The sequence below is a fragment of the Borostomias antarcticus genome, assembly GCF_949987555.1.
Source record: "Borostomias antarcticus genome assembly, chromosome: 16".
NCBI classification, from domain to species: Eukaryota; Metazoa; Chordata; class Actinopteri; order Stomiiformes; family Stomiidae; genus Borostomias; species Borostomias antarcticus.
Genome location: NC_140249.1, coordinates 11630893 through 11657233, shown reverse-complemented (window position 1 = coordinate 11657233; position 26341 = coordinate 11630893). Strand labels below are relative to the sequence as shown.

Here is a 26341-nt window from a genome sequence, read left to right as displayed (position 1 = left end):
AAGGCAGCTAATATCTAGCCAGCTGCCTAGCACAGGGACATGGCTAGCTAGTGAGCTAGCCCTTTGTTCCTAAACTAGCCAGCAAGGCAGCTAATATCTAGCCAGCTGCCTAGCACAGGGACATGGCTAGCTAGTGAGCTAGCCCTTTGTTCCTAAACTAGCTAGCGAGGCAGCTAATATCCAGCCAGTTGCCTAGCACAGGGACATGGCTAGCTAGTGAGCTAGCCCTTTGTTCCTGAACTAGCCAGCGAGGCAGCTTATATCTAGCTAGGAAGCTATATTATAGAGAGAAACAGAATGAGAGAGCATGAGAGGTATGGTACTCTGACACCTTTGTTTTTTGTTTTGGTTACAGGATGAGCAAAAACAAGCTCCAGCATCCTGTGAGGATTTGCAGCTCTCCCTTGGCCCCTCCATAGCAGACAGCAAGAAGATCACTATGCACTACAGCTTTGATTTTGCACAACAGGGGAGAATACGTTCATCCTATGATGAGTGTGTTGTGATGTGGTAGGGTTAGGGTTACAGGTGTGTTTTTGATTTTCAATGAATCTCATCTTTTACTTTTCTTCCTATTTTTTCCTTTGTCCAAGGTCCACTTCCTTTCTGACCCTCTTCAGCCAGGACCCATGTACTTTTTTACTCCGCGCACGTGTGGCATTTTTGGTGTCTGCTGTGAGGGGATGCCGAAGCAGCAGTCATCAACTACGTGCATCATTTCTTCAACAACTATGGAGTTGGAGAAACACACGTGGACCTACATTGTGACAACTGCCGTGGACAAAACAAGAACAATTTTGTGCTGTGGTACTGTGCTTGGCGGACCATGCACAAGCTTCACCTGAAACCCTACTTCTGGGCACTCCCACAGATTACGAGTTACCAGCACTTCACGTAATTATCATGCATTAGCTAGTCTATTTAATCAACACATAATGGTACTATTTTATCTATATGGAGTGCCAGTACTGTGGGCAATAGTTTAATGTACTTTCTTCCTTCTATTCTATTGCAGTTTTGATGCTGAGAGACCTGGCATGGTTGTGGCCAGAGAACACCGTGATGCACCGGCAGTCGAGTTTCAGCTGCTGCGCAAGCCTGATGTCCTGCCCCCCAGAGAAGGTCTTCTTGTGCAAGCCCCACCCGGACTGGACATGGCCAGACAGACGTATCTCTTTGACAAGATCAGAGAGTTCTGTTCTGATGAGGGACGAGACGTCACATGTCCCCCGCCAAACTCCACGGCAGCTCAGAACAAGACTGTCCGCTTGTAGATTCACTGCAGATCATCAGGAGGGACAGCACTGCAGGAGAAAGGCCACAGCCTTTTCCTGTTTGTATACTGAAGCGTTGCTTGGTTCTCTTGCACAGACTTGCCGACACTTGCATGAATACTGAGCTGAGTACTGTTGTTATTACCTTGAGTATTGAGCTGGGGACTGTTATTACTTTGTTGTACACTTGATCACAATGAACACTGCACCTTGTCTATACAACAGACAACTGACTGTACACTTTAACACTTAGACTGTTGCCTTTTTTTGTACACTTTACTACTTATGCTTGTACTTTATATCATGTATGTGACAATAAAGAACGTTCAATTTGAACTTCATCTTATACTGTGTTGTGAATGCAGTTGAGAACAAGATTAATACTGACTCAAAGAGTGTGGGGTCATCAGTGAGAGAGCACCCCACTTGGCAGCCACTCTCAGTTAATACCCCAAGTTGACAGCCACTCTGACAGATAATGACAGATCGTCCAGTGGGGGAGTGGCTGGGGGTGGGGTTACCAGGCTATTGTTCACACCCATTACCTGGCAGTCAGAGGTGTGAAAATGTTGGAGAACTTTGGAGGAGGATTTCTCAGCTAAGTTGATTTGGCAGTACTAGCATTCAAATAAGCATATCTTCTTCAACTATGTTCAGATTTCAATGTATGAGACCTCATTTGAAAGCTTACAATCTGCACTTTCATAATCTGTAAAAAACTGAAAAATGACCTTTGCCTAGTTGAGGACCAAATTACCAGCGGCGGTCACATATGCATTCCATGCTGAGTTTGGAGGTAGTGGCGCGTTGACTGATGCTGTAGTGCCTCTATACCGCCTGTCGTGTAAAATAATTTACTAGGTCTTAGGTCAAATTCCAAGAAATAAATCTAAGTCCAGATTGGTTTAAAAGTTCCAAAATAACTTCAGAGTCCGAGAAGAAAAAACAACTCGAGGCACAAAGAGTCCAAATGCGATTTGACTTTAATGCTTTTCAGAAACAAACAGCATATAAGTCAGGAGCTTCCCCGGGAAAGAACAACTTTTCCCTTTGTCTACTTGACCTTTATAGTCTTAACAACACTCCCCTCCCCCCTTGACCACATCCCATTTTTCCATACATCACTACTTTCGCCACCAATCAAATGATGTCTAGTTTTGCTGGCTCAGCAAATAACTCATGTCCATATATGTCCTACATCCGTGCCCCCCCCCCTCCCAGCTTCCTGGGTGAAGGACTCTGTCTGCTTTTTGAGAGGAAATGAGATTCCCCCGACCGGAATCTCAACTGCCCCCCCACAGGAGGAGGAGAAAATACTCATAAATCTCTGCATTAATCAGCACTATTCTCTGGCTGCTTTGGGAGGAGAGGAGGGGAAGAGAAGGAATTCAACAGGAAGAGGAAAAGAGACCTTACTGCTGTACTCTGTGCTCTGCAGAGTCAGCATTATATCTCTGGCTGTTTTGGGCCTGGCTACTTGGCAGGAGGTGAGGAAGGAGAAAAGAGCATCTTGATTCAGTGGGGACATTCCATTCTCTACACATCCGTTTCCCGGTGGCTACATCTGGTGGTGACTTTTTATCTACTATCCCTCATGAGCAGCTGGTTATGTAGAACAAGATTACAATATCATGACATGATTAAAATGCAGGGGAGCTAAATCAAATTAAATCACAACATTCCCCACTTTGTGACTTTAAAACTTAGTCACATTCAGACCCAAAATTTCCAATATTACTTATTAAATATTTCAACATAAACAACAACTCCTAGATATGAAAGTACGGTTATAGACCGCACGTATACGCAGCTCGGCTGGACGACCCGAACAACATTCCCCTCCCTTGCTCACACATGTTTTATCAGTCTCCTGACCATAGAGATCCTGCTCAATTCGGCAAAGTTTGTTCTACATATCTTCAGCTATATTACAAGACCTTATGTAGGTGTATGGTTTACACAACACACAGATAGAGTAAAAACACAGTACACAGTACAAGCCACATCACCATTAACTGAACACGGCAAATTGGATAGTTACTTCACCTATAGCAATCACCTTCTACCAGTTCTCCTTAAGTAAATTAACACAAGGGGATGTTCCGCAGGTTTGAGTTCCTAAAACCCCACCATTGCCCAACATAATACCGCCCTTGTGTATTAAAATAACTCAGTCTGCGAGAAACTTTATAAACCACTAAGCCCTTGTAACTGAGGTTCTAATACTTATCACTGGATAAACACCACTTCATCCTTTTGTTTGTCTTATTTGGAAATGGTTATGGCCGAACAGCACTTTGAGTGCAGGAACAGTAGTACAAAAAGACAGTCTCAAAACATCAATAAAAACTGAAAACTATTTCTAGAACATTAGTTACATTATGTTCTTGATGGTTATAATGTTGATTGCATAGTGACCAAGTCTACTTACTACAGTGGTATACATTACTTCAGATCCCTTTACAAGTATTATTGTGGGGTACATTTGATTATACATGTTATATTGATCCCACATAACCCCCTACGCAGGGGTCTCTCTTCAGTTACAGCTCGTCGAGCCTGCTTCCTAGGGCATCCATTCTGGCGATGAGGTAGAACAAGTGACGGTGGTTTTCCTCAACGATTTGCCTCGTGCTGAGCCTCCTCCCGGGCGTCATCGTGGGGATAGACTGATCCTGATAATATCTGATGCAACGCTGGCCCGCACGGCGCAGACGGCGCATCTCTGATTTATCCTGACGGGCGGGTAGCTTATCTACAAGTTTTTGAACCTGGCCAACGGCATTCTACCCAGGCGCTCCTCTGTGCTAGGGGTGCAGGGAAACCATGACAGATCCATGTCCTCCTCTGAGGAAATGTAGCTGTTGTTCTCCGACCAGTTGCGTGACCTGGAGCGCTCTGGGGGTGTGGCCAGCGGCTCCACCTCGATGGGACCAAACGGGCTTTGGGGTACCACCACTCTAGGCGTGCCCTGCATGTCTACTCTCCCCTTGATGGTGCTTCTGCTGAGATGAGTGATGATGCTGCTGCTGGCACCTGGGAGTGACCATTCCTTTTGAGGGACGGGAGTCATCATCGATGACCGGGGAGCAGACTGCGGGGTTTTGAACCCGGTGGGTGAATTAGCTGGTGTAGTGGATGGCCAGGTTGTCGCACGGTGTCTCCTGAAGGCTGAATCAGGGGTCATCGGGCACATCTCGAGGGTTGGAGGACCGGTAGGTTCAGGGTGTTGCACGGCGTATCTCATAGGCAGGAGGATTGGTTGGTGGTCCTGGGACAGCTGCATCTTCCTCCCAGGCTACACGACCTGTGGGGGGTTATGAAGTAGGCCCAGGGGGTACACTGCTCTATCTCTACATGGGGCATCTCATCTAACACTCTAGACCCGTGCGTGACCCTCCTGAGAGTCATCCTGACCTGTGGGGAACTGGCCTTGCCTAGGGGCCCTATGGGTTGCCAGAACTGCTGATTCCCCATGAATTAGATGCTAATTGTGGATGGGGGTATTCTATATTACCTGCTGCCCATCGGTTGCGGTAGGAGGCAGATGGTAGGGGTACACTCGTCGAACCCTAATAGGGATATTAGAGGCTTTTTACTGCGGCTGCACGATATTGACAGAAACATACATTGCCGCTATACACTTTTTTCCAATATATTTGGCGATATGTAAAACCCGGCGTGGGACGCTCCCGATTGGTTTTAGTCATCTTCTTTTATCTTGCTAATTGCTACCTGTGCTGTCGCCAGGCTTTTACTACATTTGCCTTTCGGTAGCCGAAACAATGCCAAATGTCAGACGTTGACTTTCTTTCAACCACTACATCCGCTCTATCTATATTTTATTTTATTCGGATATGCTGTTTGATTTGAATATCTTCTGCTTTTCTCGGCTGTTCTATGTTATTCTGTTATGCATTATACCTGTCAAAACACAATTTCCAAACGGTCAGAGTAGAGAGATAGAAAAACCCAGCTGGTAGGTTACTGAAAGAATGAATACTGCGGAAATTTAGTCTATTGACTATTTTTTTTTTTTTTTTTTTTGAATTCTCACTACATGGCAGAAGAAAAATAGCTTTTAGAGTAGCCTACCATCTGCTCGTTTTACACTTCCCTGACTGCGCACCCAAATCTCTGCTTGATTCCTAGCATTCTGAATGCTACTCTGACCATGATTCCCCCAAAGTGTCGTCCATTATCAGAACTATAGAATTATTTGGCACTGACCTAGGATCTGGTCCTGGCGTGGGTTAGGGATGTGCGCAGCGACTACTTTCATTGATGATTAGACGGTGATTTTATAACTGATAACACGACTAGTCAAAAACAAGATTCTCAAATTTCTACAACACGCTTGAGTATTGGAATTTAGTCATACTATATTGTTGCACATATTTCTGTCACGTCTTGACTCAAACAAATTATTCGGCTATTACTCAAACAAATTATTCGGCTATTTTAATTAATATAAGCACACTTTAGTGGCAATGTGCCGTGCTGCTAACCATTGAATAGCATACAGCGAAATACTATAATATTAAAGACTCGGAGGCCCAATGAATTGTTGGGCCTACATTTGTGCTTGTTAGTCTTCTGGCCTAGGCAATAGGCCTATTGATTTCGCTTTTTTCCTTTTTGTCACGCACATTGGTGCTGGACCTACTTTTTCCTTTTTGTCACGCACATTGGTGCTGGACCTAATATAATTGTGGTGACTTAATAATCCCTCTCACTAACACATTTATTTTCATTACGATTTTAAACAAGAAAAATCTCTACTGTACCCGCCATATACTGTTTCACCTCCCCCCTGGCGCAATGGTCAATACCATGCGCATCCCTAATTACAAACCAGAATTGACTGCCCTCGTGGACTACAATGGAAACTAATGCATTCGAGAGGTCTACAATTGTGAACCATTTAGCATTTTTAACTCTCCACTCTGCCAGTTCTCCAGGCCCTGCACCTTCTTTTCCTGAAAGATAGGTGTGCGCACCTGGTTGCCCATGGGTAATTCACGGATTACTCCTTTCTTAAGCAAAGCTTTAAACACAGGCCTAATTGCCCTCCACGCTTCAGGCTTGACCGGGTATTGTTTCAGACAAGGGCGATACTTCCACCTGGGTGAAACAACAACCGGTGGGGCCAAATTCACTAAACCCCACATAATTTTTCCCTGTTGTTCACAGATCTGGGAGGGTAGCAAGACGCTCCTCATCTCCCAGTTCTGTGCACCATCTGACAACTCCCTTCGTTACATTTGACAACAAAACAGACGCTCTTAGCCGCGTCAAAGGTAACTTCACATAATTCTTTAAACAGGCAGTCACTCCCCACTTGCTTGAACATTTGTACATGGGGGAGGATTGATGAGTTGCACCACCAATCGTCTGGTATCACATGACACCCTCGTATCCATGGCCCCAAATCGCACCATTGATCCTTTGGCGCTTCACTAGAGACACATGAGGAGAAGAATCAGGCATGTTAAATAGACCCTTCTGGGTTTCAGTCAATTTAACAGAAGCGGCACAATTGGCTCCATGCCGACAAGTAGCTCAAACCTAACGCTGTCTCCACCTGCTCCTCCTCCCACCTTTCCTCAAATCTGCTCTCCCTTCCCTCGTGCACATGAGCCGGTGCACCTTATAACATAAGCTCAGTGTCTGTCTCCCCTAAGCGTGTGTGTGCATGAGAGAGCAAATCAGTGGTAGGAGAAGTGATCAACCATTAATATACATACAGTGGCTGTTTTTCTCTAGGCCCTCTCTGACTCGTGGACAGTTTTTAAGTCTTTAACTTTTCAGTACCAGGCCCACTGGGGTCGGTATAATGTGACGCTCAAATGCCTAAATTAATTCCCTCTCCACCAGGTTATTTGAACCTACACTAGCAAACTTGCAACTCATTTTAGGATGATACTTTAAGCTTTCTTTGTTACTGAGTTATGATGCCCGCTCCTGTGTCCACTAAAAATGACACCATTTCACCATTTCACTTAGGTTTACTCCCGGTAACGAGCTTATTAGTTGTGGTGTATCTCGGGCATCGCACCCTGTGAGTGGTGTAAGCAATGCTTCTAAATCAGTGATTCTATTCTGCACTAATACTTGTGTATCAGGGGAAAATGGAACGAACTCACCCTCATCGCCTCGTGCCGCCCGCCAGTGCCCCTCCTCCCGTGTTTTTGATTCCTTGCGTCTGCTTGCCGGGTGCCACATCTTTGCAGTTGGGTTGTTCGCTGGTCAGTAGCGATGGCGCTGCTCCTGGCCTCCCTCAAAGTTCTCCGGGCATTCATTCTTCCAGTGTCCAAATTTACCACATAGTGCACACAGAGAGTTTTATGGGGTCTTCCTGGCCCTCATTGTTTTGTCTTGAAGATGTCTCCGCTCTGGTTCTGCTGTCTGTCTCTTGTTCTGTTAATACGATTGCTGTGTCGTTCCATGTTATGTCGTGCCGTGAGCTATTAGATACATTGGATTTCCCCAAGGGGATTCATAAAGTATCTTTCTATCTATATCGGTCGTGGAACGCTCCAACAAACTTTCCCCCACACTCCTGCCGGTTGGGCAGTGTCTGTGCTCGCTTCATGATTTCTGCTGCTGTGTAGGATCTCCGTACACGTTCGGCACCTCTATCATTTGGAAACCGTCCAGCCTGGATTGATTCAGTGGGCTGGTAGGCTGTCCCCCTCCTGGTTTGAGCTGTGGAGGGTTGAGGCGTCACTGTCACACTACTCCCGTGGCTGCTGTAATTCTCAGTCTCTGTCTGTATGGCCGCTCGTCTGGGCGTCAGATTTTCAGCCAAGAATGTTCGTATCTGTTCAACAATGTCTGATGTAGCCCCTCCATGGGTCACCTTTGTGACATCTTGGGCTGACCCCACTAGTGACAATGCCAGTATTTGATGACGTGCGGTTGCACGTAGCTTTTCTGGTTTTGGCACACCACGCTGGGGCCCCCCCCGTCTGGCCAGTGGAAGGTCTGTGACTGGATCTGTCGGAGTTGCGCTCCTGACCCTCCTGCTCCGTCTCCTCGCTGGTGTGGATGTGTGCTGTGGGTGTGGTATGGTGGTGGTAGGGTGGCGTCCTGCTGCGCTGGTGGAGGGTAGCTGGCCTTGGACCGGTCTTGTGGCACGGCAGTAGGCGGGAAAGGGCACTGCAGGCTGGCATCTGCGGATGAGAGAAAGTGCACCCCATCCCCGTTTTCTTTTTTCCCACTGCTGCTTACCTTGCCTAGTTCTTGCCTGCTCTTTCCACTTCCTGAACATCTTCGTCTTCCTCCTTATCTACTCTCTTAGTTATTCCCTGTTTATTTATTTATTTATTTTTCGCTCATGCTTATTGCTTTCTCTCTCAAAATTGTGTGTTATAACTTTATAAGGCTCGCTTTGCCTCCCTCTCCTCAATGGTCAATTTTGCTCTCAATTTTGGGAGTTTATGGCCCAATTAATTTTACTGTAAGAAACAGAGAGTGGTGGTGCAGAACAGAGTAAACAAACAATTTATATGCTGAGATTGTGCACTGTATGTAAATTCACCCTCGACCATCTCAATCTATGAACCCAGGACCACGTTCCCAGATAGTCCATAGGCACATGAAAACAAATAGAAAATATAGCTACAAGCAGCAATAACAGGGCTAAGCGCGACTCACGCATCAAAGCCAACAAGCGAAACATGCCATAGCCACATTGGAGCTATGCATATAAGTGTCTGTGTCTTCTGACCAGGGAAATCAGGTTAAATTCATGCAACAGCATCATCATCATACAACTGCACTCACATTCAATTCATCTGAAGGCGTCAAACGAGTGTCAGGTTTTTTCAAGCATCTCATTACATTAATTATTTTTTGGGACATATCTTTTAGGACCTATTTGTCTACATGTCTACAGGCCACATGGTTATTCTCCAGGCCTTCCACCTGCCTGGAAGTCACACATTTACCATCAAGTCTCAGTGTGGGGATAGCTTGATAATTCAGCTATCTGTGAACCATACTCACAACTCTTATTTCTCTCTAAACCTAACATTTCTCAGAAGAATGCCCCCCTACACTTGGTGTGTTTAGGCTACGTAGTCTATGTGCTACTGCGCTCTCTCAGGATGAATTGTTTAGGCTAAAAGCTACTACCCTCTCCCTGGTTGAAGTGTGTAAGCTATAGACCACTCCCCTCTTCCCAGGTTTAAGGTTACTAGCCTATCCATTGATGAAGTGGGTAGAATGTAGGCTACTACCCTCTCCATGGGTGGAAGTATGTAGGCCATAGCTGATAATAACTGTTGTGGGGGGTTGCAATTGTATCAATTGACAACAACGCTTATATCAATATCAAAATAGAATCTGATGCTTTTGCGTCCAATTAGAAAGTTGTAGGGCATGCCATGAACTACCCAAACAAGCAATATAAACCCCATCTAGCCACAAGGGGTGCCACAGCAATCAATTGTGTTTCAGCCATTTTTAAGCATTTTGGCTTGTTGTAGCGCCAAAATGCTTAAAATACCAGATATGCTCTGGTACTGTTGTACCAGGAATTGGAAAAATTGGCCTGGCGGTTAGGCCTAAACAGGAAGTGAGCTCTCTAGCGCCCTCTGCAATTTTCATTGCCTCATAGTGGCTGTTCAATTCATATTTTCCAACTTTTGCCGAGATGGAATTGTAGATATTCAATGCTAGATTACATCTACTGAGATTCATGTAGATTGATAAAACTCCCTAGGAGGAGATAGATTTTAAGCGTTTTACAATAAATTAAAATCACAGAAATCTACATAACCTGAAGTTACGGGTTCTTGAGGCAAATTTGTTCACCATAATTAGACTCAAATGTGTTTAAAGTGTCATGCCTCTAGCTCAAAGGGGGATAAGTTATGGCTGTTCAAAGTTTGCATTTTACGCCTTTTTGGCCAATTCATGTGAGACTTGCTTCACGGCTACAGGCCCTAAGCCTCTACCAATGGGGCCAGCCATAGGCTCCCATGGCAGATGAATAATAATAACACTAACAATTACAATAGGTGCCTCGCACCTTCGTGCTTGGCCCCTAAATAATAATAACTAAAACAAACAAGCAGATAATTCAACACAAGGAAGTCCTACACTTGATCAGCTTATAAATCAACTAGTTCTTATTCTGTCCTCGATGCGCCGTGTCGGTGGTCGGAGTACAGTTGACCATTTTGATCTCCTTTTCTGGAATCAGAAACAGTACAAAGACAATACAGGAAAATAAGTTTCCTTACACAGAATTGAATGCTTCTCATGTTATTTAACATATGCAAATCGCTTCAATACCCCCGCGTGGAAATATCCATTCATCTCTCATTTATTCTACTTCATAATTTGTTCTTATCCCAACAAAATAATGTGAATGACTCTAACTATAGAAGTCACTACTTTCATATTGATAACATTCTCACAAACGTTTTGCAACAACACAGAGAAACTTGAGTAGACTAATGTCAGGACTTACAACACAAGATAAAGACTGGAGCTGCAAGACGCATGATTCATCATGAAATGCCCACACATTTCCTGATCACGTGTCACATGACTTGAACCCGACTAGAGTAACTATTTCATACTAAAAGTATGTTTCACATAGAACATGTCAGTTCTGACAAAACAAAACAAAATACAGACTAATATTCAGTACCTCGCTTTCCTTGTGAAAACGGTTATTACAACAACCACGTTGAAATTCCTATACTGCAGTTTTATTATTATTTTTGGTTTAGTTAGTTTAGTTAGTTAGTTAGTTAGTTAGTTTACAGTAGGCTTATAGACACCAGTGCCTCTAAGGTAGCCTACTATACTAAAGACCCAAAATATTAAACCCCCAACAGTTTAACAAACAGTAGAACAAACAATAAAACAAACAACCAATAGAACACATGTTCAATTATTTTCTTGGTGCATTTTATATATATTTTTTAATACTTGTTTCTATTGAAATGCTGGGTGGGGCGGAGGACTGGAGCACCGGGCCGTCCCTCTCGTTACTCAGCCGCTGTGAATCCGGTGAGTGTTGAAAGCCGCTTAATTAGCGGGGTGATCAGTCTGACGGTGCCGCGCGTCTCGCCGCCCCTCGCCCGGACCAGCATTCCTTGTTCTGACATCAAATTGTAATGGATTCCTTTGAAAGGGTAATAACCTCAAAACCACACTGGTGAACTTTGAAATAGGAAGAAACTATATATCCCAAAATAAGAAATGCTCTGGCCAGAGGACACTTCAGAACAGACACCAGGTTGCATCTGAGGAGAAGTGCAAAGAAATTGTTAGTCAGTGATAGTTTTCTTATATAGTAGACAATTTCGAAATTTAAAAATCAACCGTGTAACGAACGCTCTTTCATCTAGGCTACTTGGCACGGTAGTCTATCCTGGTCTTTATCACCTAAAATCAAGCATGAGGCAAAAACAAAACATACAATTATTTTATTCTACTGAAAAATCTTGTCTCTACCCCTCTCATACCAGGCACGAGTGTGTGTGTGTGTGTGTATATGTGATTATATTGTGAATGTGTGTCTGTGTCTTTTCTTTTTGGCACTGCTCTCTAAGAGAAGTTATGTTTCTCTGTATAATACTTTTAATGTCTTATGTAAAGCACCTTGAATTGCCCTGTGGCTGAAATGTGCTATATAAATAAACTTGCCTTGCCCTGTATTGTGTACGTGTGCGTGTGTATGTGTGTGCTTGTAAGAGGGTACATGTGTGTGTGTGTGTGTGTGCTTTGTAAGAGGGCACATGTGTGTGTGTGTGCTTGTAAGAATGTTTGTGTGTGTTGTCAGTGTGTGAGAGGACGTGTAGGGTGAGTGTGTGAGAGGGAGGGTGCGTGTGTGTAAATGTGTGTTTGTATTGAGTGTGTGCGTGTGTGATGTATGCTCTGTGTTGTATGAGTGAGTGTGGTGTGCGTGTGTGTGTGGGAGTACTTGCTGTGTAGGTGTGTGTATGTTGTGGAATGTGTGTCTGGTTTAAGCGTGTGTGTGTGTGTGTGTGTGCGTGGTGAGTTTAGCGTATAGGGTGTGTGTATGTATGTGTGTGTGGCGTGCTCGTAGGAGGGTGCGTGTGTGTGTGTGGTGATTTTAGCGTATAGGGTGTGTGTATGTGTGTGTGTGTGGTGTGAGTGTGTGAGAGGGCGTGTAGGGTGAGTGTATGAGAGTGAATGTGTGTCTGTATTGAGTGTGTGCATGTGTGATGTATGCTCTGTGTTGTATGAGTGAGTATGGTGTGCGTGTGTGTGTGGGAGTACTTGCTGTGTAGGTGTGTGTATGTTGTGGAATGTGTGTCTGGTTTAAGCGTGTGTGTGTGTGTGTGTGTGTGGTGATTTACTGTAGGCTACGTGCGTGCGGGTGTGTGTGTGTGTCTTGTGGACTGAACTCGCTTTATGTGATGAGGGCTGGGACAGAGAGAGAGATTAAACAAATCAAAGAACTTTCATTTACAGCAACAGAATAACCAGAGACCAAACCACTGCGACGATGCAAATAAAGTGCCTGCTCTCCAGTATTATACACGCTCAACAGCTTGTTTTTGCTTATGGTGCCTGTTGCTTGGTTGTTTTTTTTAGTCCATCCTGTCACGGCCGCTATTCCTTTTTCTACTTTGTGAATTTATTTCATGATGGCTGGGCCCCACGTGGGCCGTGATCCTCACTTCACTGTCTTTTCTTATCTGCTTAAATTTATGGGCTACCGATACATGAAAGCCTGTTGGGCCCTTTACAATAGTAAATTACGGCCTCGCTATTCTGAACTCAATAGTAACACTTATTTATAAACTACATACGGTTTTAAATCATAGAACCACTCGCTACACTTTTTAGGTAAAGAAAAACAACCCACAACCCAAAATTATTCTATTCTCACAATACATCGCGACTCTCATACTATTTTACTCCGCCGGCATACTTATTTACACTTATTTACAAATACTTCTCTGATCAGATTTATTGCCCTCTCGGCAGCGCGTAGCCTGTAAGAGCACACACAGGCTCTATCTCGGCAGCGCATACTGTAGGCACACACTGGCCCTTTTTAGCTACTCAAGCAGGTAACTTCTTATCTTAGTTACTCAAACAGGTAACTTCTTATCTTAGTTACTCAAACAGGTAACTTCTTATCTTAGTTACTCAAACAGGTAACTTCTTATCTTAGTTACTCAAACAGGTAACTTCTTATCTTAGTTACTCAAACAGGTAACTTCTTATCTTAGTTACTCAAACAGGTAACTTCTTAAACGTGTACACACAGACACTATTTATCTTTTAACCAAACGTCAGAGGAGGAATTTAAACCTGACTAGGCTAATTTATTCCTCAAAAGTATCAATCCTACAAATGTATCTCTCGTACTATTTCAACATACTGTAACTCTGGCTGTACTATACATTTCTCAACACTGGTGTTACGGTACTCAAGAATTATTAGCCTGTACATGGCTGTGCATGGCTGAGCTAGTCATGCAACAAGCCACCTGCTATTCATTCACACTTTCCGCTCACACATACAGAGCACATAAAAACAAAGCATAAAGCATAAAACACATACGACATTTATGACAAACGATCGCATAGGATTCTCGGTGCCTTTGATGTTTTAAATGGACCAAATCTGATAAACATGATTTAAAGTAAGATTTATTCTAGATTCTTTGAAGAGGGGCGTTTTAATTACCTGCAGCCCGGGCGGATCTTGACCACGTCAAACACACGTTAAAATGAATTAGCAGATTTTATAAATGGCTCTGCCTTACCTTGTAATTTAGGGCCCTGTGTGTCTGACGCGGACAGGTCCGTGTCCTGGCGTAGGGTAGTGGATGCCTCCTCCTCCTGGCTGGCTCGCCATTTGTCGTGTAAAATAATTTACTAGGTCTTAGGTCAAATTCCAAGAAATAAATCTAAGTCCAGATTGGTTTAAAAGTTCCAAAATAACTTCAGAGTCCGAGAAGAAAAAACAACTCGAGGCACAAAGAGTCCAAATGCGATTTGACTTTAATGCTTTTCAGAAACAAACAGCATATAAGTCAGGAGCTTCCCCGGGAAAGAACAACTTTTCCCTTTGTCTACTTGACCTTTATAGTCTTAACAACACTCCCCTCCCCCCTTGACCACATCCCATTTTTCCATACATCACTACTTTCGCCACCAATCAAATGATGTCTAGTTTTGCTGGCTCAGCAAATAACTCATGTCCATATATGTCCTACATCCGTGCCCCCCCCCCTCCCAGCTTCCTGGGTGAAGGACTCTGTCTGCTTTTTGAGAGGAAATGAGATTCCCTCGACCGGAATCTCAACTGCCCCCCCACAGGAGGAGGAGAAAATACTCATAAATCTCTGCATTAATCAGCACTATTCTCTGGCTGCTTTGGGAGGAGAGGAGGGGAAGAGAAGGAATTCAACAGGAAGAGGAAAAGAGACCTTACTGCTGTACTCTGTGCTCTGCAGAGTCAGCATTATATCTCTGGCTGTTTTGGGCCTGGCTACTTGGCAGGAGGTGAGGAAGGAGAAAAGAGCATCTTGATTCAGTGGGGACATTCCATTCTCTACACATCCGTTTCCCGGTGGCTACATCTGGTGGTGACTTTTTATCTACTATCCCTCATGAGCAGCTGGTTATGTAGAACAAGATTACAATATCATGACATGATTAAAATGCAGGGGAGCTAAATCAAATTAAATCACAACACGCCGTCTAGAGGGATGTTAGTATACAAAGATTGAACATCAAAAGTGGCCAATAACAGTGTCTCAGTAACCTGGTCTAAAGATTTCAGAGAGTTGATGAACTCTATTTTATTTTAATAGCTCTGACTCTAACTTTATTTTAATTTCCTTCGGGATAAATAAAGTGAATCAAATCACTAGTCCTTGATATAGGAAGGCAGCGTGACAACCTCTGGCTTTATGAAATGGTCTACATAAGCTAAGATGTTCTCAGTGAGGCTACCTATACCACTCACTATAGGCATGTCCAAACCCTTGTGTATCTTGGGTAATGTATAGATTACTGGAGTAACTGGATGTTCAACTGACAGGAATTCAAAAACACTCTTATCAAACTCTGTTCAGATGAGTCCTAAGTGTAGAATGCACACGTGTCATTAACCTCCGAGTGGGTCTGAGTTCAGCTTCTCATAAAAAGGGGTGTCACTGAGTTGTCTCTTAATCTCACAACAATAATCAGCGGCATTCTGTAGGACTATGGCTCCACCCTTATCGGCAGGCCGTACCACAACCTTGTTATCTTTGCTTAAGTCTGTTAGTGCATCCCTCTCTGCCTTAGACAAATTATTGTACACTTTATATTCCTTCTTTTTTAATGGACATTTCACATCATTTTCCACCAAATGACAATACGTGTCAAGTGAGGCATTTCTGTTTGGATGGGATGATGATGGACCTCCTCTTGAAGGGAATGCGACTGGTGCCCGTAGCAGTAGCTGTGGCAGGGGTGGCCGAGGCAGGGGTGGGCATGGTGGCGGGGGTGGTGGGAGGGGGCAAGCGGTCTGTAGGTAGGGGGAGAGTCTCTCGCGTTGGCAAAAAAAACTCACTGAGTCTCAGGTTTCAGACGGTGCAGGGTTCAGACTAGAGGTCTTCACGGGTCGGGTAAATCCGAGAGGACCCGAACTGGACCCGAGACCCGTACGGGTCCGGGTCCACATTTCCACGCTTTTATTATGGTCAATTGGGTTCGGGTGGATCCGATTCTATTACCTCGGGTCTCGGGTCTGTGTCATTATGCGTAATACCCGAGAGAAACGCATGACGCGAATTCAGTGAGACCGCGGGCGCGACGCGAGCGGAGACATGGCAGCCACCACCAGTAGCCTACCTTGTGAATAATAAGCTGAAAGAAAATGAATATAAAGAAGTTACCTAGTGGCAGCTTTGTGTAGCCTTATTTATTTACGGCCGTTTCATTTCCATGCTGCCACATCACAGCCTGACAAAACAGCGATTGATCCTGTCAAGATTGAGAGGAAATTCCATCAAACTGTGATGCAACAGCATGCAAGTCAACAGCCATGACAGCCTAAGTGATTAATGCTACTGCTACTTGCTACTACTGCCTGTCGGATCTGTAAAATACCCGATCCGACTCGGGTCTCGGGTCTCTGTCCTACTCCTGCTCTCGGACAAAATCGGGTCCGGTATACATATTTTAAAAAATGATCAGATTTAGTCGGATCTCGGAACAAATGTCTCGGGTCCATCTCAGTTTCGGGTCCACATTTTAGACCCGAGAAGACCTCTAGTTCAGACAGTACTTTATCAGATAGGTTAAAGGAGTAGTAAAGGGAAAATGCATGTTTAGCCCTGTTTTAAGGTTACTTATGATCATATGTGACCGCCGCTGGTAATTTGGTCCTCAACTAGGCTTTTTCATTTTTCAGTTTTTTACAGATTATGAAAGTGCAGATTGTAAGCTTTCAAATGAGGTCTCATACATTGAATTCTGAACATATTTGAAGAAGATATGCTTATTTGAATGCTAGTACTGCCAAATCAACTTAGCTGAGAAATCTCCCTCCAAAGTTCTCCAACTTTTCCACACCTCTGACTGCCAGGTAATGGGCGTGAACAATAGCCTGGTAACCCCTCCCCCAGCCACTCCCCCACTGGACGATCTGTCATTATCTGTCAGAGTGGCTGTCAACTTGGGGTATTACCTGAGAGTGGCTGCCAAGTGAGGTGCTCTCTCACTATTGACCCCACACTCTGAGTCAGTATTAATCTTGTGTTGTGAATGCAGTTAAGAACAATATAAGATGAAGTTCAAATTTAACGTTCTTTATTGTCACATACATAATATAAAGTACAAGCATAAGTAGTTAAGTGTACAAAAAAAGGCAACTGTCTAAGTGTTAAAGTGTACAGTCAGTTGTCTGTTTTATAGACAAGGTGCATAGTGTTCATTGTGATCAAGTGTACAACAAAGTAATAACAGTCCCCAGCTCAATACTCAAGGTAATAACAACAGTACTCAGCTCAGTATTCAATATTCTAACAATGCAGTCTGTGCACGTGTGGGCAAGTCTGTGCAAGAGAACAAGCAACGCTTCAGTATACAAACAGGAAAACAGGAAAGGCTGTGGCCTTTCTCCTGCAGTGCTGTCCGTCCTGATGATCTGCAGTGAATCTACAAGCGGACAGTCTTGTTCTGAGCTGCTGTGGAGTTTGGCGGGGGACATGTGACGTCTCGTCCCTCATCAGAACAGAACTCTCTGATCTTGTCAAAGAGATACGTCTGTCTGGCCATGTCCAGTCCGGGTGGGGCTTGCACAAGAAGACCTTCTCTCGGGGGCCGGTGCATCACGGTGTTCTCTGGCCACAACCATGCCATGTCTCTCAGTATCAAAACTGCAATAGAATAGAACGAAGAAAGTACATTAAACTATTGCCCACAGTACTGGCAATCCATATAGATAAAATAGTACCAGAATGTGTGGATTAAATAGACTAGATAATGCATGATAGGATGAACGTATTCTCACCTGTTGTGCAAAATCAGAGCTGTAGTGCATAGTGATCTTCTTGCAGGCTGGTATGGAGGGGCCAAGGGAGAGCTGCAAATCCTCACCTTTTTGCTCATCCTGTAACCAAAACAAAAAACAAAGGTGTCAGACTACTATACCTCTCATGCTCTCTCATTCTGTTTCTCTCAGCTACCTAGCTAGATATTCGCTGCCTTGCTGGCTAGTTTAGGAACAAAGGGATAGCTCACTAGCTATAGCCATGTCCCTGTGCTAGGTAGCTGGCTAGTTTAGGAACAAAGGGCTAGCTCAGCTAACTAGCATGTTGGCTAACGTTAGCTAGCTAGCCTTTGTTAGTTAGTGCTAGTGCCTTATGCTAGCTAGACTAAGTCACTTGTTTAGAAAGGAGCTACTGCTAAACGACTAACGTTAATGTAATGTAAACAGCACAGATAGTATAAAGATCAGCTTACCCCAAAGCAAAGCAGAATGCTTGGCGGTGGTGTGAATCTGGTACCTCGTTCGCGTTCGCTTGGTAGCAGCATGCTTTGTTGATACAGTCATCTCTGTATCACAGGACATCAAGAATAAACTCCGTGTACGAACGAGTCCTGCTCTGCTGGAGTTTGAGCTGCTCTTAAAACTCTTTCCATGTCCTGGATGCCATCCCCGTCTTCTCTTTAGCAAAAGCTGTAGCATCCTTGGTTAAACTTGGGACTGAATGCCGGCGTGTTGTTTGGGAAAGGTGGGGGGCGGAGAACCCGGAAGCAATAGCCGGAAGCAATAGCCAATGAAACCAAATCATGCTAATCGATCTGCCCGCCCCCAAGCCCGGCTCGAAATCAGCTAAAAACGAGCTTAGTTTGCAGACTAATTAAACGTATTTCGTGAACCTAAAACTGTTGTCTGTTATAGTAAGTAGGTACTTCACAACTTCAACTTTGGTAATACACAAAAAAACAAAAAACGAAAAAAAACGTTTTTTTATGTATTTTGCCCCCTAGCGCATTTCGGGGTTTGCCGAGTTGCGGACCAAATCACCAGCTGCTGTCACATATACAATGGTTCAGATCAAAACGTTGACAAAACTAGCACTTTTGAGAAACACTCAATTTCAAAGACAAGAAGCTCACCGACGGTGTAATTGGTGTCCGTTGGTGTTCTGACATCAAATTTGCCGCAAAGTATGAATCCTGTAGGGTTTTATTGATCATTTTATGAAATCCATTGACTTGTATTGAAGCGACCGTTGTAGATGTGTAGATCAATCCGCAGAGGGGATTCAGGAAGTGGAACTACTTACGGTAGCTATTGTTATTGTTTATGTTGCTAGGCTACCTAGTTTGCGGAAGTTTACACACGTATGTGCTGCGACTAAATAGTTCTATGCTAAATATTTAAAAAAGCCTTTCCAGATGAACTAGAATCTTACTTTATGGTGAATTATATGTCATAATGCCAACTAACACCTAGGTGAGTTTCTTGTCTTTGAAATCGAGTTTAACATGTTTTTGAATGATTTTTCAAGATGCCCATCCACATCCATTGTATGACCAAAACGGTGGTAGAGCAATTATCAGACTTTCTCAAAAATGCTAGTTTTGTCAACATTTGATCTGAACCATTGTATATGATCATAAGTAACCTTAAAACAGGGCTAAACATGCATTTTCCCTTTACTACTCCTTTAATGACCGTGTCCTGCTGCTCCGACTGATCCTGGGTGACGGGCGTCTTCCTCCGCTGGCCTCTCCTGCGTCGCTTATGTCTGGGAGCGTGCGTTCCAGCGGGGAGGTCTTCTGTTGTGGGCGCGTCCTAAAAAAAAGGCACCCCGCAAGGAGATTGTCCGCTCGTGTCAGAACCAGAGTCCAAAGAGGAGGAGGATGGCCAGGTTCTGTAATGCCTGCCGTGCTGTCGGCGTCCTCAACTTCCTTGTTTGGTGTGTTCATTCTCCAAACAGTGTAGCCTACATTGATGTAAGCCTTTTTATTGCATGTTGATAAGTCCTTTTTATAATCTATAGTCTTTTTTGTATCTGTTTTTTGTATGTAGATTGATGTATATAGGCTATTCATATGCCATTGTGATGTGTTTATATATTTGGAGCCTCTAACTGCACCTTTTAGCCTAATTGATTGGCAGATGATGTCAGATGTGATGTCACAGGCTCTCAGCCTGTATATACCTGCTACCTTGAAACTTTGAAGTTGCCTGATGAAGACCTACGGGTGGAAACGTTGCTTTTTCCAATAAAGTGAACTGGGAGATATCAGTGTGCTGATCTTTCCTCTCTTCTCACGTATGTACTATCCAGCACCTGGCCTACTAAAGTTGGATGTGCGCACAGCTCTTTTGCCTTTTGTCACATAGAGAATACACACACACACCTACACACACAGCTGCGCACAAACACACAGCAACACACATACACACACACATACTGTAAGCACACACAGCTGTCCACACACACACACACTCTCACACTCACACACAGCTGTGCACACAAACACACACACACTCACATGCAGCTGTGCACAAACAGCTTTGCACAAACACACACACTCACACGCTATCTGTGTCCTGCAGAGAAGAAGTTCAGGACTACCTCCATGAGATCTACTTCCTGCCAGACCACCCAGAGCTGAAGGACATCCACACTGTTCTACAGGACTACAAGAAGGTCTGTACAGTATATACACACACACACACACACATATACACACATATACATATGATGATGATGATAGTGGTGATTATGATGGTGGTGATGAGAATGGTGATTATGATGGTGGTGATGATGATGGTGGTGATGATGACGATGGTGTTAATGATGATGATGGTGATGACGATGATGGTGATGGTGATAATGGTGGTGATGATGATGATGCTGGTGATGGTGATAATGGTGGTGATGATGATGATGCTTGTGATGATGGTGATGGTGATGATGGTGGTGATGATGATGATGATGGTGGTGGTGAATCTTCGTCCTCACAGCTGACGTCTCAGAGCAGTGACCTGGCGGCGACGCTGCAGCGCTCCATGAAGGCCGTGCAGCACGAGAACGTGGACGTCAGAATACACGCTCTCACCAGCCTCCGAGACATGATGCACAGCAACCAGGTACACACACACACACACACACACACGCGCTGTCACCAGCCTCCGAGACATGATGCACAGCAACCAGGTACACACACACACACACACACACACACACACACACACACACACACGCTCTCACCAGCCTCTGAGACATGATGCACAGCAACCAGGTACACACACACACACACACACACAATACATAAGGTGAGATATATCTTTGTGAAATGTATCCCTGATAATATATGTGTGTTTGTGTACGTGTGTGTGTGTGTGTGTGTGCACTTGTGTGTGTGTGTGTGTGTGTGTGTGTGTACTCCAGGAGTGGCTGCTCCAGCAGGTGTGTGCCAGTGAGGCGGTGGAGCCGGTTCTGTCGTCCCTGGTTCTGGTTCTGCTGCGTGGCTGTCAGGACTCCTCTCCCGACGCCAGGCTGCTCTGCGGGGAGTGTCTGGGCGAGCTGGGCGCCATCGACCCCGGGCGCCTCGACCTCTCACACACACACACACACGGCAGCCGCAACACCTTTGTGGTGAGTAGGGCTGTCAATTGAACTGACGCATACAATGGAACCACTTCTAACCACAAGAGGGCGCTCTCCACCTATTGTCATGAACAAGCACCAACAGAACTTTTGTATCCGTCTCTCACAGGATTCAAGTATTCAAGTAACGTTTAGTGTAAACAGGGTCCTTTAATCAGGCCTATATCCAGCCAACTGAAAACAAAACAGAGGAATAGCCTCTAGTGCTGGTCTACCTGATATTCAGTGCTTGTTTACAATGTTGCCTGCCGGCTGCCATGAAGACACACTCGGATTTTAAGGAAGTACTGGTAGTAAGGTATTTCCTCGCCACCTGGATGGATGGATGGATGGATGGATGGATGGATGGATGGATGGATGGATGGATGGATGGATGGATAGATAGATAGATAGATAGATAGATAGATAGATAGATAGATAGATAGATAGATAGATAGATAGATAGATAGATATGCACGCACGCAGAGACGTGCGCTGCTTTCTGGTGTCCTACTAATCAAATCTACATTTTGAAGATCAATTACGCATTGTTTCCCCCAAAGTGGACGACTAGTGGAAGTTCACAAAAAGTATTCATCAGGCAGTCCTAGGGGAGAGGAACACACACCACACACACATTCCTTGTGAGGTTTCATGTAATAGTATAGTTCATTAACAAGAGCCGCGTGTGTGCGTGCGTGTGTGTGTGTGCGTGTGTGTGTGTGTGTCAGAGTGGTGTTGAGGACTCTAACTTTGCGTACGAGCTGCTGACTGAGCTGACCAGGACGTTCCTGGCCTACGCTGACAACGTGAGGGCACAGGACTCCGCCGCTTACGCCATGCAGGTACACACACACTCACACACACAAGACACACACAATCACACACACACACACACGCACTCTCACACACACACTCACACAATCATACACACACACACACACTCTCACACACACAACTAACACACTGTGACACACATCACAGAGCCGGCAGCAACATTTCACTGTAATTCTACTCTGTACATTTGTGACCGCCGCTGGTAATTTGGTCCTCAACTAGGCATTTTCATTTTTCAGTTTATTACAGATTATGAAAGTGCACATGGTAAGCTTTCAAATGAGGTCACATACATTGAAATCTGAACATAATTGAAGAAGATATGCTTATTTGAATGCTAGTACTGCCAAATCAACTTAGCTGAGAAATCTCCCTCCAAAGTTCTCCAACATTTTCACACCTCTGACTGCCAGGTAATGGGCGTGAACAATAGCCTGGTAACCCCACCCCCAGCCACTCCCCCACTGGACGATCTGTCATTATCTGTCAGAGTGGCTGTCAACTTGGGGTATTAACTGAGAGTGGCAGCCAAGTGGGGTGCTCTCTCACTGATGACCCCACACTCTTTGAGTCAGTATTAATCTTGTGTTGTGAATGCAGTTAAGAACAATATAAGATGAAGTTCAAATGTAACGTTCTTTATTGTCACATACATGATATAAAGTACAAGCATAAGTAGTTAAGTGTACAAAAAAAGGCAACAGTCTAAGTGTTAAAGTGTACAGTCAGTTGTCTGTTTTATAGACAAGGTGCATAGTGTTCATTGTGATCAAGTGTACAACAAAGTAATAACAGTCCCCAGCTCAATACTCAAGGTAATAACAACAGTACTCAGCTCAGTATTCAATATTCTAACAATGCAGTCTGTGCAAGTGTGGGCAAGTCTGTGCAAGAGAACAAGCAACGCTTCAGTATACAAACAGGAAAACAGGAAAGGCTGTGGCCTTTCTCCTGCAGTGCTGTCCGTCCTGATGATCTGCAGTGAATCTACAAGCGGACAGTCTTGTTCTGAGCTGCTGTGGAGTTTGGCGGGGGACATGTGACGTCTCGTCCCTCATCAGAACAGAACTCTCTGATCTTGTCAAAGAGATACGTCTGTCTGGCCATGTCCAGTCCGGGTGGGGCTTGCACAAGAAGACCTTCTCTGGGGGGCTGGACATCAGGCTTGCGCAGCAGCTGAAACTTGACTGCTGGTGCATCACGGTGTTCTCTGGCCACAACCATGCCAGGTCTCTCAGCATCAAAACTGCAATAGAATAGAAGGAAGAAAGTACATTAAACTATTGCCCACAGTACTGGCACTCCATATAGATAAAATAGTACCAGAATGTGTTGATTAAATAGACTAGCTGGCTAGTTTAGGAACAAAGGGCTAGCTCACTAGCATGTTAGCTAACGTTAGCTAGCTAGCCTTTGTTAGTTAGTGCTAGTGCCTTTGTTATGCTAGCTAGACTGAGTCACTTGTTTAGAAAGGAGCTTCTGCTAAACGACTAACGTTAATGTAATGTAAACAGCACAGATAGTATAAAGATCAGCTTACCCCAAAGCAAAGCAGAATGCTTGGCGGTGGTGTGAATCTGGTACGTCGTTCGACGTTTCGCTTGGTAGCAACTTGTTAGCAACAAGTTGATACAGTCATCTCTGTATCAGGTCATCAAGAATAAAACTCCGTGTACGAACGAGTCCTGCTCTGCTGGAGTTTTAGCTGCTCTTAAAACTCTTTCCATGTCCTGGATGCCATCCCCGTCTTCTCTTTAGCAAAAGCTGTAGCATCCATGGTTTAACTTGGGACTGAATGTAAACAAAGCTGGCGTGTTGGGGAAGGGTGGGGGGCGGAGAACCCGGAAGCAATAGCCAATGAAACCAAATCATGCTAATCGATCTGCCCGCCCCCAAACCCGGCTCGAAATCAGTTAAAAACGAGCTTAGTTTGCAGACTAATTAAACGTATTTCGTGAACCTAAAACTGTTGTCTTTTATAGTAAGTAGGTTCTTCACAACTTCAACTTTGGTAATACACAAAAAAACAAAAAAAAAGTTTTTTTAGTTATTTTGCCCCCTAGCGCATTTCGGGGTTTGCCGAGTTGCGGACCAAATCACCAGCCGCTGTCACATTTACATGTAACAAAAAAACAATCTGTGTGTGTGCGTATGTGTATATGTGTCTGTGTGTGTATGCGTGTGTGTATGCATGTGTGTATGTGTGTGTGTGCGTGCGTGTGTGTGTGTGTATGCGTGTGTGTGTGTGTGTGTGTGTGTGTGTGTGTAGGAGCTGCTGTCCATATTTGAGTGTCGTGAGGGCCGTGCTGACTGCCCTGGCCGGAGGCTGTGGAGGAGATTCCCAGAGCAGATCCAGGAGATCCTGGAGCCCCACCTCAACAGCAGGTACACACACACACACACACACACCTCAACAGCAGGTACACACACACCTCAACAGCAGGTACACACACACACACACACCTCAACAGCAGGTACACACACGTGCACACAGACACACGCACACCTCAACAGCAGGTACACACACGCAGACACACACACACACCTCAACAGTAGGTACAGTACACACACCTCAACAGAAGGTAAAGAATATCATCATTCAAATAATATCATTATTTGTGTTCATGTTTGACAAGAAATCCTTGAACCTAGATGCTTTGGGAATCTCAACAACAGCTTTCCAGTTCACCGATACAGGAAGCAGCGTTTGCTAAATGGTGACTGACAATCATGGCAGACATCAGACAACAGGATTTTGCCAATGCCTTAGCTTTTGGCTTGGCATTCCTGTAGGCCCTCACAGCTAGTCTGTGGACATTGCCTTGCCGTACCCAAGCTGTATAATAGCATCCTTGAGCAGTTGGTACTTGCTACCAACCTCTGTAAGGAATGCCTTTTCCAGACTGTGATCGAACGTACATCCTACTTCTAAAATGGTCACTTCTACTGTCCTCATCAACAACAACAACAACAACAACAACATCTGGTGTATTAGCTCAGTATGGTGCCCAGAAATATGTATAGTCACAATGACTCTTCCAAGCAGTTACAGTACAACGAGTGTGTGTGCAGTTGGATGTTAATAAAAAGCCAGTTTAGGTTTAGATGTTATAAAACTGCCAAACAACTTTCACGTGCTGTGCCTGATACCAGCATGCTTGGGGCATACACACACCAACACACACACGCGCACACACACACATTCCTATACTTAGAGACAAATAAATAACACAGTTCACCACTAGGTGCCCCCCTGACTCCAATTTCACTTCAGCTTCTTTTAAATACAAATTAATTTTTTAAATTTTTTAAAAGTATTTCACCACTGGTGTGAGGACCTTTCTTTAAAGTATTTACCATTGGAGTGAGGACCTTTCTTACAAGTATTCTACCATTGGAGTGAGGACCTTATAAGTATTTCACCATTTAAGTGAGGACCTTTCTTTTAAGTATTTTACCATTGGAGTGAGGACCTTTCTTATAAGTATTTCACCATTAAGTGAGGACCTTTCTTATAAGTATTTCACCATTGGAGTGAGGACCTTTCTTGTATTCACCACTGGAGTGAGGACCTTTTAAGTATTTTACCACGAGTGGGCACCTTTTAAGTATTTTATCATTGGAGTGGGGACCTTTCCAAGGGGGTGCTGTACAGTTCATTTCAGAATAGACAGTTATTCTTTGCTGCCATTTTAGTAAAGATAAATAATGTAACAAAAAAGCAGGAAACTAAACCAGAGTGCAGAGCCTGCGGACATGTACGTATATTTAATCATATCATGCTGTGTGTCAACTATGTGTGTGTGTGTGCATGTGTGAGTGAGTGTATATTTAGGAATAGATTATAGCAGTAGTCTAGGCCTGTTATATAATTTCTCCTAGATCTGATATCTACACAGGTCCCTCCACTTCAGGTGCTTAGCACATTTCTGCTCCACCATCTGAGAGGGATAGGCTACTTAATGGTCACTGTAAAACAGTGCATAATCTAGTGCATTAGTGAAAGTGCAGGAGCAGCAAAATATAAACATACTAAACATAATAGTTGCTTAAGAGGAAGAATCCAGGTAGTACTTCTTGAAGAGGTGAGTTCTGAGCCTGCATATATGTAAAAAATCCA

The 26341-nt window shown here is 44.3% G+C and overlaps 1 protein-coding gene across 1 annotated transcript in view; it reads left to right on the top strand.

Annotated features, from left to right (window-relative positions):
- The window catches only part of atr (ATR checkpoint kinase), a gene marked incomplete at its 5' end in the record, with an annotated part of 139113 nt that overhangs the window by 38559 nt on the left and 74213 nt on the right, over nucleotides 1-26341 (top strand). Inside the window, 5 exons of the mRNA XM_084451303.1 lie at nucleotides 20349-20442; nucleotides 20760-20885; nucleotides 21187-21393; nucleotides 22116-22229; nucleotides 24491-24606. Of these exons, the coding sequence (XP_084307429.1) occupies nucleotides 20349-20442; nucleotides 20760-20885; nucleotides 21187-21393; nucleotides 22116-22229; nucleotides 24491-24606 (657 nt within the window). The remainder of the gene's footprint in view (nucleotides 1-20348; nucleotides 20443-20759; nucleotides 20886-21186; nucleotides 21394-22115; nucleotides 22230-24490; nucleotides 24607-26341) is intronic.